The sequence below is a fragment of the Rhamphochromis longiceps genome, linkage group LG16, assembly GCF_057381845.1.
Source record: "Rhamphochromis longiceps isolate RC_006_pf linkage group LG16, R_longiceps_female_GT1.1, whole genome shotgun sequence".
NCBI classification, from domain to species: Eukaryota; Metazoa; Chordata; class Actinopteri; order Cichliformes; family Cichlidae; genus Rhamphochromis; species Rhamphochromis longiceps.
This window is the reverse complement of record NC_140572.1, coordinates 36,643,862-36,660,213: the sequence shown is the minus strand read 5'-3', so window position 1 is coordinate 36,660,213 and position 16,352 is coordinate 36,643,862. Positions and strand designations below refer to the sequence as shown.

The 16,352-nt window shown below is 41.1% G+C and overlaps 1 protein-coding gene across 3 annotated transcripts in view; it reads left to right on the top strand.

Moving 5' to 3' along the window:
* The window catches only part of adarb1b (adenosine deaminase RNA specific B1b), a 126,775-nt gene extending 123,027 nt beyond the window's left edge, over positions 1-3,748 (top strand). For all 3 annotated transcript variants that reach the window (XM_085383766.1, XM_085383765.1, XM_085383767.1), the window contains one exon: positions 646-3,748. In XM_085383766.1, the coding sequence (XP_085239892.1) occupies positions 646-822 (177 nt within the window). In that variant the 3' untranslated portion in view covers positions 823-3,748. The remainder of the gene's footprint in view (positions 1-645) is intronic.
* Positions 3,749-16,352: the final 12,604 nt, after the last annotated feature.

Below are 16,352 nucleotides of genomic sequence, written 5' to 3'. Positions count from 1 at the left end.
GTAATACTGGCGCAGACGTGCTGAGTCACGCGACATAACTATAGTTTCTTACATAAGTGATTGTGACAGTGAGTCATAAACAGACTGAGGTCAGCTGCAGTCAGCATCACGAGCTGTACACGTCTGAACCACACGTACTTCAGTGTGGCATCTCAGGAATCGCAGCTAAGCTACGAGGTCATTCCTTGGAAGCTCTGTTCTGATTGTTTGCACGTGAGCGATGTCACTATTGACCTCGCACAGAGAGCAAAGGTCAACTTTGGTGTCAAACAGACTCAACTTAAATGTTGAGAATGAAAGCTGGGTCTGTGGCTACAGCAAGTCCAAAGGATCGGCTCAAGGAGCAGTTTTTTCTAACATTAGCATCGCTTTCTGGCATGACTGTGATGTGGAGTGCGTTGCACTGTGCTGAGGCGTGTGTGTGAGAACATCTCCCTGCTATCATACACCCACTGACTTCGTCCACTTTCCCAGTAATATAATTTAACGTTTAGACACGTTAGTAGTCAGAGCCTGACTTCCAAGGAGTGCAAACAAGTTTCTTTTTCTTTGTGTGGTAGGAGCTGAGATTTTAGATTAATGCGTGGTTGTTTTTGGTTTGTTTCTGTTATTCTGTTGCTTACTTTCCTTTCTCTGCGTCCTCAGCTGTCGTCCATCTTGCGGATCAAGGTGTCGAAGCCGAGCTCCTACCACGAAGCAAAGCAGGCGGCCACAGAGTACCACTCTGCCAAGCAGGCGCTCATCAAGGCCTTCCACAAGGCCGGCTTGGGGGCTTGGGTCAAAAAGCCCATCGAGCAAGACCAGTTCACCCTCAGCTCCTGAGGGAGTCGAGGGATTCCTTAACCACCCCCTCCTCTTTCCCTGACCCAGGCCTGAGAGAGCCCCCGTATTAACAAGCAGACACTTACTTCCGTCCCATGTGTCAGCACGCACGTGCACTTTGTATTTGTGGAAATGAACGTGCGCCGTTTCACAAACCATCCGTAACTCATCATTCTCATTCCTCAGAGGACATCAGCCTCGTGTCTTTGATTTAACTTTTTACTTTGATTTTACTGTGTAAAACTGGAATCCATGTTTTGTTTTTTCGTTTAACACGCACCCATTTGTTTCCCAGAGAAATCTTGTTCTTATGGCGTAGATGTGGAAGCTGAAATTATACCGTTCTGTCTTGTTGATCAATAAGTAGCTAATTTAGGTCGGAATGTAGCCTAGAAACGGGATCTTTGTTGACTAAAACCAATGTATATGGACCTAAAACAATATATATCTTTGCTAAAATTAATGACACTGACAAATTTTAATTTAGTTATGCATAAATCTTCAAGATGTAAATCTAGTGCTGAGAAAAACATAAGCGTTGTAACGTTTAATGTGTGTTATTTGGTCCGTTCCTTAGCTGAGACTACGTGTTCTTATCCTCTGGATTAAAGATACAAATGTTACAAAATGTTGTCGCCCTGTTTGAGTCACTGACTGGAAAGAGTTTATAAGGCAGGTGTGACAGCGTCGTAGCGCTCTTTCCTTTATTTTTATGTCGTGTTCATTCATCTGTGCGTATGATTTTTAAGTTATTTTATGTCACTCTCATTTCATACTTGAACAGATGCGAGGGAGGGGTGAGGGTCACGTTGACTGCCCCCCCCCCCCCCCCCCCCCCCACCCCTCGCCTGGGTCTTGGGAGAAGCTTTGGGAGGTGCTGCACGTTGTATTTTTTTCTTGATCCAAGCCATGGCTTTGCATGGAAACTGAACTTAGAGGCCTGCAGAGCGGAAAACGTAGGATGGGGAGCCCCGTGCGTCCGTCGGCGAATGATGTTGAATGAATGCCAGCATCTTCCTCCACAGGCAGCTTTGAATCTTTGTCTCTATTTTCTAGATTTCTTGTGATTGATTGTTTAATTTTTGAGGGAAGGGGGGGATGGGAACAATTATTTTTTTCACCCTTAGGCATTTGAGGACTGGGGCTAATGCCACAGTGAACATAGCGATAGTATAACGGACCTCTCAGATCTTGTAATTATGTCATTTTGTTGCAGGGAACAATGATGGCTGACAGATGACATGGTATATATGTACTGTAGCAGCACATACAGTATATCACTAGATGCAATCCCTCCACATTATTGTGTGCGGAATCAGCTAGACGAACAGCAGAGTAAAATGCAACCCCTGCATGAGAAGACTCAGAAGTCGTATGCTAAAATGTATCACAGTGTGATGTCATGTTCATCCTCGTCCTCTCTACGCCCAGTTAAGAAACATGTTAGCTGCATATTCCATGTTGTGAATTAACTCGATTCCTGTACACCCCGAGTGCATAAATGTCCTCATGTTTTCAATTTGTAAATGAGGATGTTTTCCCGCGGTGACTTCCTATTTCCAGCTGCGGGAAATTTCTATGTGCGGGTGTGCGTGCAATTAATGTGTGTGCTCAGGTTGTCTTTAAGCATATTCCTGTCAGATTTTCACCAAAGATGATGATGTCCATGTGTGTTTCTGCCCCAGTGTTTTCCTTTTCTTTTTCAAATATCTAACATTGTGGCATCGACCCTTTACTGTCCGGTCTTTTGCATACCCGCACAACAATGTACTACTTTTACTTTGTACAAAAACAATGTGCTCGATTCAAAGTGGGAGAAATACAAATGTCAGGCTTCTTAGTGCATCTGTAGCTGTCAATCAGTGATCATGTGTATATTGTGAGCTGCGATCATTATTGCTGCAAAATACTAGTTCTGTGTAAATAAGGAGCAACAAAGGCAACACGTCTTCTGACCTGTACAAAAAAAAAAACCCCAAAAGGTTTTGATCCCTCCTCTGTTGCCGAGATTGTGAAGATGTTACTGTTGCTAAGTAAGTATTTGTGATTCTGTGTCACTCACTGGGCACCATAAAGCATGGCACTAACACTGCCGGGGTCAACATGCTTCATCCCCATTGTAGCCACCCATGTTTTAAAAAAAAAAATATGCACTGTAAAGTGCCTAAGCTCAAAGTGGCATCCACCAGCTGGCACGTGTGATGTCATGTATGTACCTTTCACTTATACTTGGTTGTTTTTGGGGGTATTTTTGTTTGTTTGTTTTTAGTCAGTATTTAAAAAGCAGGAAGCGGGGACTCCCAGAGTAGAGTTAAAGTTAAAAAAAAAACTTAAAAAGTATCCAGTGCCCCCCCGACAAACAGATCCAGACCAAAGTCTCGAGCAATACTGATAATATCTCCTGTAACATCAGGCCAAAACCAACAGAGTGTCGAGTTTTCCTCCCCTTCTGCTCCTTCGGTTTTCTGTTGGTGTTCTTCGTTTATTCTAAACTGCAAAGTCTGAGATTTTTTAATATAGATATTTCCCCCTAAAGACTGCCTGCTTGTTGGATTTTGTTTTCATTTTTAACTGCACTAAAGATGTCAACAGATGATGTCATGATCTCTCTCTCTATACATATATATATATATATGTGTATATATATTTAAAAAAAGACAAAGTCCCCATTTATGGATTAGATGGATCAAACTATCTGCAAGAACTGAACTGCTTCTGCTTAACCCTTTGTGAATCCTCAATGATGGTCAGTGCACCCCTCCACCCCACCCCTTCTGAAGCTGCACCCATTGGTGGGGTTCTTTTTTTATTTATTTGTTATAATTATTATTATTATGTTTCTTTTGTTTGGTGACTCCAGATCGGTCAGTGTTTGTTAACTGATTTCCAGAGCCACTGCTCTCCGTTCTTCTCCTTCTGCAGTTGTCCAATGTGTGAAACCCTCCCCTGACAAAAACTACAACTTTGCATGTACTACCAACACTGAAGCTGCACCTAGCATGATGACAAACTTTTAAAGGACTCGTGTAGAAAAAAAAAAGAGTTAACAGCTAAAGATAGATATATAAAGTGAACAAAAAAGAATAAAAGAGTTCTTAGTTTACTTTTTCACATGGTTGGGATTCTTTTTTTATCGCATTTCTGTGTGTGTATGAAAGAGAGAGAGTGAGTATGAAATCATGCGAGAGCATCACTTCAGGTTTGCAGCAGATTGGGACACAGAGACAAACTCCACAGTCTAAACTGTAGTTCATGTGTGTTGGATGAAGAATGCATGGAGGATTTAACTTGTGCTTGCTATGACTAAACTGTTACTAAGTGAAAACACTACATCATAAAAGCTCTGACTTCAAAACTGCACTTAGTTAAAACTGAGCTTTGAGTCATTGCATCATTTTACAGTGACAGCCCTTCAAAGGCTAGCAGGGTCGATGTGAACGTCCGGGTCATACACATTATCCCACTTTTCAATCAGTCGATTTTGTTTCTAGACTTTGTATTTCTAATGCATTCTGTAAGTGTGTATATAAATAAGTACGATGCATACTTACGATGTATACCGTGTTAGTATCAGACCCCCTTTCTGCCTTAATTCTTGATCCCATTGATTCAACAAGTTGCTGGAAACATTCCTCAGCGATTTTGGTCCGTGTTGAAATGCACATCCATGATGCTAATTTCACAGATGGCCAGTTTGAGATAATCTGTATTTTGTGACATGGTGCGATCTCCTGCTGGAAGCAGACATCAGAAGATGATACACTGTGGTTATGAAGATAGTGGCATGGTCTGCAACAATACTCAGCTGGTTGGGCATCAGTTGATACAAGGGCCCAAAGTGTTTCCTAAATAATTTCTATACCATTACAACATCAGCAGCAGTCTGAACTACTGATACAAGGCAGGCTGTCTTGCTTATACCAAATTCTGACCCTACCATCCAAACAGAAAACTTCTTCCGATCTTCTATGGTGTAATTTTGGTGAATCTGAGTGAACTGTAGCATCAGTTTAGTGTTCTTAGCTGACAGGTGTGGTCTTGTTCATAGCTTGGTTGCAACGAGTGGGTGTTTTGCCGCTGGCCTTCAGACCATTCTCTGTAGTCCCCAGAGATGGTTGTGCAGAACGTCCCGGTAGATCCACAGTTTCCCAAACACTCAGACCAGCCAGCAAACACAATAACACATTTAAAATCGCACTTCTTTCCCATTGATGCTCGGTGTAATCTCAGCAGATCGTCTTAACCATGTCTACACTCCTACATGCATCGCCTCACTTTCTTGTGAACGACTAGTTAGATATTTGCATCAATGAGGAGTTTAACAGGTGTATCTAATGAAGTGGCCAGCGAGTATCCATCTATATAGCTATCTATACTGTATATATCAGTCGTGAGGCTTTATGTCATGGCCAGCTATATTGAAAACTGTGAAGCTCTTATTGGTAAAAGAATTTGGGCACTTGTTGCTGCACAAATGCTTTTAAACTGGTGCTGAGGTTTTGTGTAGACTCACAGTTGTGAGTGTGGATTCAGGACTAGAGTTGACCACACATGCAAAGAAGATTAGTTATGTTCAAAAACTATTTTTGAGGGATATCAGAAGTAGTTTATCAAATTAACAGTTCGTACACTTCGAAAAAGGAGTTTTACTCAAGAAGAACGCACCACAGGGACCGAGGAGCACAAATCTTGTCATGAGTGGAAAATCATTTTCATGGTAGTGAAAACCACAATCCATCAGTGAGGAATGTTCTACAGGATGGTCATGAAAAGAGGGTCCAGAGCATTCATCACAAGCCTATACTCAGCCTCTGAAACCGAGCAATCAGGCTGTATTCTGCAAAAACACACAACACTAAACCCTGCAGAGTAGCATAACAAAGTTTTATGGGCTACTGAAACAAAAATCAACCTCGATCAAAATGTTGGAAGAAAGCAAGGAAAGCAGATTCTGTTATGGTTTGGGCGTGTATCGCTGCCAGTGGAGCTGGCATTTTGACATTTAGTAATAATTTAGCTTTTGACAGGAGCAACAGGGTGGATGCAGAAGTACACAGAAGCATTTTGTGTACTCAGAGCCAGAGAAGTACATCAAATTCACACATTCTGTAATCCTAAATGTGGCAAAAGCAGGAAAAGAGCTTTTCAGCCAAGAGAAGGGCCGGTTATCTGCTCTGATGCCAGTTTATCATAATCATGTACACTTCAAATTAAAGATGTGATATGAACTTTCAACAGAGCTTCAGTTATTGGTGTTTAAGATGTCGTTTTTAATGGAAGCTATTATTTAAGTTGTGATAAGTAAACATGCTCTGTCAGTACAGACGAATGTACCAGAGCACAGAGCCTGGAGATGGTCTGGATGCTATTCTGGTTTCATACCCACAGAACATGAACTTACCGGCACAACTCACAACAGTGCCACATGGACCGATTCGGATCAGCTGCTGTATTAATCAGCAGGATGTATAAAACAGGATGTATGCACACTTTACCTGAAAACCTCAAGCCCAAGTTGCCTGTGCTTTATAGCATCGTTCATAGTGGATATACTCTGATGCATGTTTGACTTAACAAATCTGCCGATTAACAAGCAGCATCATTACTGAAATGCACCCTTACTGCTGCCTGCTGTCGCTGCAGGTATATTTAGGTAAAAACATTTATTTCTCAATCTCAAAAATGTGTAAAATATTTGAAATGCATTCCAAGCATTTCTCCTATTTCATGAAAGTAGCTTAGTTTTCTCATTAAAAAGAGAATTTTAGCATGCCCAATTAGCAAATGTGTTTCACAGTTTATGTCAGTTTAAGGAGTTTAGCTGTGAACACAAAGGCCTTCAGACACATGTGTTGTTTTCGGGTTTTATTTTTACTACCGTGACTGACCGGTAACCATAAAGCAATCTTCAAACTCTTTAAATAAATGAAGATCTCAGAAAAATGTGAAACCGCGCACGAAGAAATCACGGCGTGCATACAGTCGACAGAGAATGTTTTTAAAATGTGTTTCAAGTCGATGTTTCTGTCTGCGCGTCTGATCAGCATCCCAGAAGATACCGACACCGGATCAATAATAAATCACACATGGCTGCTTTAAACCCCCCACCCCCACGCTCCGCTGACATGATGAAAGCTCGAAAAACAGATTCAAACAGTCGTGACAGGTGAATTCAATAATGCAAAAATCCATCTGCTGAGTCTCCAATACCATGTTGCTCTTTGCATAAATGTTAATATTATCACATTTGTCAGAGATAAAAGTCATACAGTATCCAGCAGCTATATGTGCTTTGTTAGTGTCATGTGTTGTTGTTTTTGTCACTAGTGACAGAAAATGAATGAATGAATTTGATATGACGTTCACAAATGTTACTTAAATTAGACTACTATAATATAAAACCACTGGAAACAACCATCTCAGCAACACACGGAGCACAAATGTGGAAATAAAATGAAACATGACTACATACAGTAGAGGCCGGTGAGGCGGCTCAGCCCCCCTGGTGCGGTATACGTGTGAGAGCGAGGGCAGCAGCTTGTGTCCCTGAGAGAAATGACAAATCATTAGCTTTGGTCCAGGGGTAAATGGAAGCCACACTCTTCCAAGGCCCACATTTCCATTTCAATTTTCTGCTCAACAGAGTTGATGTATGTGGCGAATCACATGGCAAGACCAGTCTCCACCTCGAGCCTGCTGTTATTCACTGGTTGGAGTGTGTCTGTGACCTTGTGTCTTCGTGTGTGCCCACTGTGTGTGCGAGTGTTTTATCAAGTGATAGCACTAACTCATTGTCACTGAAACCAAAGCAAAGAGACAAGTGAAGACAGTCTCCAGACTGAAGTGTGATTATAAAAGAAAAATGAAATCAAAGGGCGGCGTGTTTGATGATATGAGCTGACGATGATGAATTCATTCTGTAGATTATAAACTTCTCCTAACTGACACACTAGACTGTCCACCCGAGCGAGCTCATTAAACGAGAAAATTATAAGCTGATGCCGGTGTAGTGCACCGAGAGACCCGCTGACAAAAATGCTTTGACAGGTACAACAACAAAAAAGTAGCAAGAAACCTGCAGCCTTGTCTCTCTTCCCAGCAGCTGCCCTTCCAGTACAAACTTTCTCTGACGGCTTGGGAATAAAAAAAATCTCAGAAATACTTAATAAAACAGTAAAGTGCCAAATAATGTATTTTGAGCACATCAATGCTGTCTGCATCTCACAAAGACTGCGAGGGGGCATAATGAGCTGCAGTGGGACCACAGACTGAGGAAGTTTAGGCCTCGGGTTCGTACAATAATAATCATGAACCATTAATAAAACAGCATTTCAAGACAGCCAAAAATGTGCTTTTCTAACGGTAGGTGGGAAGTAATACTTTAACACAGTATGAATATGACACATTTTATAAGAAGAGGACGTTAAACCAGCAGTTACAGCTCATGTGGTTTGGTATATCTTACTCTGCTCAAAGTGAGCGAGTGTGTAATCAGTTCAGTTTGTTAGCAGACTAGCATCCAGAGTTTTCACAATATCACTGGGTCAAAGTCAAAGCCAAGGTCACACGAAATGTGAAAATTAGCAAAAACTTATAACCCAGTTTTCATGGACTGTCTTCATACTTTACAGCAATATACCAGGCCTAGGGGGCATAACTACTGACCTTCATTGTTAGTGCCCAAGGTCAAAGTTAACCTTGAAAAAAAATTCCTATAGAGCAATATATCATGGAGAGATTTGTACAGCACACTTTTTTATTTTTTCAATATGACGCCTCGCCTTGAAGTCACAGTGATGCCATAAAGTTTTGCAAAAGTTTTCCAACACAATTAATTTTAAATCTCAACTTTTTACAGCTTATAAAAGCCAAAGATTTCAAATTATTCTGCTCCAGACATATGAGGATAATACCATTTTAATATGTAATGCTTCAGTGTCATATGTCTAAAGGTCATGGTCACACGAATTAGGAAAAAGCTTTAGTTTCATTGTCTCCAAACTTTAAATAATATCTTGGTGCTTGGGGAACATAAACACTTTCTTTGTTTGAGCTCTTTTTTCAGTGCAGCATTATTTGACTTCACAGTGACACAAAAAGATTCATATTTCCATATTAACAATGCTTTTATCAGCACGAATGGGCAGGGATAGCTCAGTAGGTAGAGTGGTGGCCCCATGATCGGAAGGTCGGGGTTTGATTCCCCTGAACAGCTACCCTGAGGTACCCCTGAGCAAGGTACCGTCCCTACACACTGCTCCTCGGGTGCCCAATGGCTGCTCACTGAGTGAATGGGTTAAATGCAGAGAGGAATTTCCCCACGGGGGTCAATAAAGTACACTTTCTTTTTTTCAAATGATATATGAAAACACTGCAGATATCATTATCGTGAAATTTCCATATTATCAATGCTGATGTCAGCATAACACATCAATGTTTCAGCATCACCCTCTATAATTGTGGCCAAAATCTTTATTTCTGCAAAATATACACAAGTACTTAAAAATGGCTGCCATAGGTCTGGAGTTATACAATCATGCTAAAAAGAAAGTGCACCCTCTTTCACTTTCACAATCTGGTACTTTGCTGGTTTTAAAATGAGGTCAATACAACCTCAAACGTACTAAAAACATGCAGTATTACACATCATTAATTATTTAACCAAAATTTGGTTAAAATGCAGAAGCAGTGTGTGAAAAACTGAGGACAAGCTAACGTCTTCTGTGGAGTTTAAGAGGGTTAGTAGCAGCTGGTTAAATAATCATCAGCCATTGTGACTATGCCCGTGACAGCGAACGTTTTGGCAGTTTGTCGGTCTGGAGCATTCACAATGCCGAGCAGGACAGACGTCATCAATGCTTTCAGAGAAGCAGTTGTTGCTACACATTAATCTGGGATTGGTTATGAGGGCATTCTCAAACAATTCCATCATCCTGGAGTGAGAAAGATGATCCACAAGAGGAAAACATTCAAGACAGTTACTAATCTAAGCCTAAATACGAAGCCTGAACCCATGCAATGTTCAGTGAAACTGCAAAAAAATCGAACGAAAAAGTGAAGAGCTACACATCAGACTCTACAGGCCTCGGCTAGCATGTTAAAGGTTAAAGTTCATCACAGTACAATAAAAAAGACGGAACAAGCATGGCATGTTTGGAAGGGTTGCCAGGAAAAAACATGAGCTCAGGTTTGCAACAAATGACAGAACTTTTTGATCAATGTGCTTCAGACAGCAGAGAGCAAGGTGGAGATGTTTGGATATAATGTACAGCATCACATTCGGAGAAAACCACACAAACATATAAGAACAAACACCTCAAACCAACCTTCAAGAATGGTGGTGGAGGGCTTTCAGGCTTGTTTACAACCACAAGACCTGGGGACCTTATTTAGTGAACTCCTCTTTATACCAAAGCATTCTTGAGTCAAATGTGAGGCCATCTGTGTGACAGCTAAGGTTTGGGCAAAACTGGGTCACACAGCAGCAAAATGATCCCAAGCACAGCAGAAAACAGCAGAATGGCTGAAAAAGAAAATAATCAAAGTGTTGCAATGGCACAAATCCTTCATTTCAACCTGATGGAGCTGCTGTGGTGATTTTGTCCTGACATGTAAAACTATAGAACTGACCAGAGGTGGGACCAAGTCATTGTTTTGCAAGTCTCAAGTAAGTCTCAAGTCTTTATCCTCAAGTCTCAAGTCAAGTCTCAAGTAATGTCAGGCAAGTCAGAGTCGAGTCTCAAGTCACTGGTGTAAAAGTCCGAGTCAAGTCACAAGTCTGAAACTTTGAATTTCAAGTCCTTTCGAGTCATTCAAAAAAACGAAAAAAAGCATGTTGCAGTTATGCTAAATGTAAATATTAGACCATGTAATTTTTAAATCTGTGTTTTTCTCAACACATGACAAAATAGTGAACTTAGAAAATATACACAAATTGTGAAATTGCACCTCTTTAAAATGCAGCTCAATTAAACCTAGCTCCAAGAATAATTTTCACCGACAGTTCTGAGATAAGCTGCATGTTATTCTTGGATGCGGTTGTAGGACCGGCTTTAAAATCGCATGACAAAAATATCATACACATTAAAAAAAAACTGCATCACCAACGTAGCCTGGACAACATTTGCTAGTTAGATGAAGTCAGCTATCTCATCGTAGCATATTTATATGCATATTTATAATTATACGGTTCTTGGAGTGAGTGCACACACTCATGAAGTTTAGTAACTTCAGGTCACTGCAACAAGCCCAGGTACAGTTTACCTACGGATGGGTGCAGGACCTTGAAACGCACCGTGTAGAACGAAAAACCATCGTACGTATCATAAGTTTACCAGTCTCACAAATCGTCGTCATAAATACACATTCCTTAACCGTTTATTAATAGGACCTTTGAGCTCAATGGTAATTAATTAGTAGTGGAAATAATTTCTGGTACCCATCACAGAAATGTAGCAGTGACAACAATACTGTATGCTGTAATCGTACTGGGCAATTAGTGATACAAAACAACTGTTTTATCCTGTGAATAAAAGTATATGTTTTTGTCAGTGTACCATAATAACAGAAGCGAAACGCAATATTGTGTCAGGACTAGGGCTGGGCGATATGACCCAAAATTCATATCTCGATATTTTTTAGCTGGATGGCGATATAAGATATATATCTCGATATATTTTTTAAAGCCATAAAGTAAGAACAAAAAGAGAGTTCTTAGTCAAAGCTGTGTCCCAGATGTCACACAGGCACTTTTATTAACATAGAGCAGATGTACATAAAATTTACTCAAAAATAAATTATGAGCATTTATTAAATAATAATGCTCCATAAATAAAAGAAAACAATGTTGTTTTTGTGCATAACAAAAAGCTCACAATTGTGCAGTCAAAATGTAAACTAAAAGACGCTGAGCACAATAACAAAGACAGATTTCACAGCTGCTCTGTTCCCAACTTGTACTGCGTGACTGACAGCCTGGAGTTTGAAATCCGCTTCGCAACCGCGTCTCTTAACAGGTGCCATTTATAGTCCTTATACACAGTAGGGTAATATTACGTTGAAGCACAGTACGTATCACTCCGCGAGGCTCAGCCGTAATGCTCCGACAATTCATCAAGCGGTGCAGCTCCGTAGCTTACTAAAGTCGTACTAAAACATTTTTTGACAGATTGCTGAGCGCCGTGTTCCACATAAAATCGGTTCGCGGCCATCAAGCACAACCAGAATTCATACATAAGGCGCGCTGTCAACTTTTGAGAAAATGAAAGGATTTTAGTCCGTGCAGCCCCTCTGGGCTGCATGGCGTTAGCGTGGTTAGCTCGTTAGCGTGGTTAGCTAGCTAACACGTTGACGCCGTCCAGCCCCACGCACGGGGCGATGCGCAGTAACTCGTTAACGGAGATTTGCCGTGTCCATCTTGTCGCTTCCTGCAGGTGAAGCGATGGGGGACGAGGAGTTGTGTTCAGTGAAGGAGAGGCGAGGCCGAGTAACGTTGCGTAAAGACGAAAGTGGACGAAAGAGAGGCAAACCTGCGGCTCCACAAGTATAATTATAACGTAACATAGACTATATCGATATAAAGGATATTGTCACATCTTATATCTCGTATAAAAATATATCGATATTTTTTAAAAACTCGATATATCGCCCAGCTCTAGTCAGGACAATTCACTATTTATGCACAATAAATAAAGGAGCATAGCGCCACAATTTCTGTTCAGCGCCAGACTTGCTTGTAACCTATATCACCAATTATGTTATGAAAATGACGTATTAACTACTAAAAAACACTGACCTTCGTGTAAATGCTTGGAGCAGACTAACCTGTGAGCTGGAGTGTTCTGGGACGTTATATTTGATCTTTGAATGGCTGCAATCCAGGCCATCCGTCGCGTCTTTGTTACTTCGGAAACATGGCTCGAACAATTTCTCTTCAACGACGTAATCCGATAACAACCGATCTCTTTACCCGTCGGCTTCCCGTGGCTGTCATGCGACCGGCTATTGCAGTTAATAATACAACAGCTTCTTGCCATTTTTGTGTTTCTTTTTATCGCTGTATAACTGATTTTAATTGAAAGCCTGCGTGCGCTAGTACCTCTTGCCACGAGTTCCCAGAATCCTTTGCGGTTCTACCCGTGAATGACGTCACATTTTCAATCTCTATAATATGCGTGTTAAATTTTATATTTGGGGTAAAATATCAAGTCTTTTCAAGTAAACCGGTTCAAGTCCAATTCAAGTCCCAAGTCATTGGTGTAAAAGTCCAAGTCAAGTCACAAGTCTTAGAACATTTTTTCAAGTCAAGTCTAAAGTCATAAAATTAATGACTCGAGTCTGACTCGAGTCCAAGTCATGTGACTCGAGTCCACACCTCTGGAACTGACAGTGGGATACTCTCCTTTTATCAGTGCTGTATGTGTAATAGTGGATCAATACATTGTTAACATCTGCCTATCAGAACCAAAAGTGGACACTTTATCATGTATCAGCTGAGTTTTTACAAAATCAGCTAAGTAGAAGAGTAGCAGAAGAAATTAATTGACTTCACATTCGTAGTTCACTGGTAATTGCTAAGCCATCCCTTTGGCACCCTGCTCACTGCGATACATTGTAATTTACTCTGAGAGTCGCTGTGTGCGAGAGGAGAGCAGATAGGCTAAGTATAGAGAAGAAAGTGTCAAGAAGAGACGCAGATTGAGCTTATCTGTGAGCTCAGGCCTTCCTTTGTCAGGTGCAGCTCCTTTCTGATGGAGACTCTTTGAACTTGACAGAATAATTAAAATGAAGGCGAAAAAGCTGACATTTGCAATTTGACCTTTTTGACTTACGTGGCAAAACTGGCACCATTTCCTCCAGATCACATTATCATTCTGCCCTTGCATTTGAGGTATGTGTGCGTGCCATGTGTGTGTGTTTAAGTATGGGTTTAAGTGTGCATATGCGTAGGTGTACTTAGTGGCTCTGTGTGCATACAGGCAGCGTGTATTCATGAGGGTGCGAGGAAAGAATAAAAGAATAGTTTTATGGCATATTACCGGTCCATCTCTTCATTAAGGAGCTGTTTTCCAGTAAGCGGGCTCTATTTGAGTAGCTAAATTGTCCAAGCAGTGTGCAAACGAGGACTAATAGCCCGATGCCCTTGTCACTGCCAAAGTCAAACTGAAGATCTGAGAAATGAGTGCGTCTCTGTGTGCTTGACATCACAGTCAGCAGCAATACTTCTGTAAATGTAAGGATTCTTACCCTGTTTTTAGTCTCTCCCATACAGTGTGACTGTAAAAGTAATATTTATAACTACAGTTATAATATTTATAACTTCTAGTCATCCTTGGAATAAGTGAAACTCGGTTGTAAGTTGCAGGTGACCACAGATAGCTGTAACTACTAGGACACAGCCCACATGAACAGAACATAGTTTAAATTCCCTGCGCCACGTTACATCCACTACATATAATGCAGCTGTGAACCTCTGCAGTGATTTCTGGCACTGTGGATGTCTGCAGTGGATCCTCTGGGTACTGTGACCCCGTGTATGCTCACTTAAACTGGGGTTAGTCCGAAGCATCGTTGATCCGTCTGTCATCTGTCTGCTGCTCCTGAGCAGTTTTGTGTGAGGTGTTGGGGGCATTAGCTTGGTTTGGTTTGGTGGACTACACAGGATGTGCTGGGTCTTTATCACGATGATCCCAGTGTCAGCAAATTGTGTGTTTTTGGCTTTGAGTTCTATTTTTCCGTTGTGCTCTCCTTGTGACTGGTGTGGACTGCCTTATCCTAATAACCAAGTTGTATGTCCTTTGTATGGTGTTTCAAGCTTTTTGTTATTGTGTTGTGTCTTCATCTCTGTGTGAGGTGTTGCTGTTCTGTTACTTCCTGTTTTATTTTGTTAACCGCAGTCCTGTCCCATAGTTGTCGGCACCTGTGTTGTTCCCCCCACATTACTTTGTGTACCCCACTGTGTATAAGTAGCTTGAGTTTCCCCCTGCTGCCTTTGACCCTAATGACCCTCTATATTTTAGATCACCAGTCTATGACATTTCATAGATTCATCTTGTGTTTTAACTGTCTAAAGGTTTATTTTGTTGTTCTGCCGGTTTAAAGCAGATTTATTTAACATTTTTCATACTAATATGTTTTTTTTTCTTGAAGGGATGCCAAATGCTATCATTTTTCTGTAAGGCAAATTTACCTGCCTATGGGTATAAATAAAGTTACCTTACCTTGCATTAAATGTGCAAATGCTCATCTTTGTTTTATTATCAAATACAGTTACAATGACAAAGAATGGTAAATGGTAAATGGCCTGCATTTGTATAGCGCTTTTCTAGTCCATAGGACCCCAAAGCGCTTCACACTACATTCAGTCATCCACCCATTCACACACACATTCACACACTGGCGATAGCAAGCTACATTGTAGCCACAGCTGCCCTGGGGCGCACTGACAGAGGCGAGGCTGCCGGACACAGGCGCCACCGGGCCCTCTGACCACCACCAGTAGGCAAACATGGGGTTAGTATCTTGCCCAAGGATATTTGGCATGCAGCCAGGATGCAGCCTGGGATCGAACCACCGACCTTCTGATTAGTGGCTGACCTGCTCTGCCACCTGAGCTACAGCCAGATCAACACAGTACGTATGAGTGTTGATCCAGTTATCTTTACAAGCAGAATAATTCCTGTTTAAGGAGAGGCGAAGTAATAGTTCCTTAGCTTACTCTTAAATATTCAAATAAAGGAGATCTTTTGTTTTTTTCATGTTTTTTCCCCCACTGTCCTTCAGCATAAGCATGTCTCGAATGAAATGCTATGCTATAATTTGCCTTCCCACACAGTGTCACCCTGAGTCATTTTTGCAAGGTTAGGACTGAAAACAGCAGATTGGAGAGTATTTGTAGTAAAATGAGACCTTCAGACTTGCTGCTGATGTGGAAACAACCTTGTGTTTAAGAAGTAACCTCGAGAAAGTTTGGGCATGGGAGCAAATCTGTGTTTTTATGAACTATGTGCAGTGGCAGCTGCGTGTCTACACTCGCTTACACCCACATTTACGTATTTTTCCAATATTTTACACATGGCTGTTTATTGAGGGTGTGTGTGTGTGTGTGTGTTTGTGTTTCCATACAGCCATTAAACTGCTTCGATTTAGAAGCTTGTTTAAGAAGTTTAAGAGCTATCTCTAAATCGAAAACATCAAACATCTCTGAATAATTCTTCATTTTCGTCAAGTAACGTTGGAGATATTTTCCTACAGAAATACAACAGTTTCTTGGGGATGCTGGAGAGGATTTGTTTCTGTTTTTATTCCTCACAGTGCGCTGAAACAATACTGCACTTTTCCAAAGACTGAAATGTCAAGCCAAGGATACAGGAAAGCCTTGGTAGGAAGCACATTTGTTATGAACCCAGGAGTGTAAGCTGTTGAAACTATTTCTTAAGAAAGAAGGGAAAATATCTGGAAAATCTCAGGAGTTCATGATGAATCATCTTGGGTCCATCTGAAGACAGAAAAACTGAAAAACAGGCAATTGT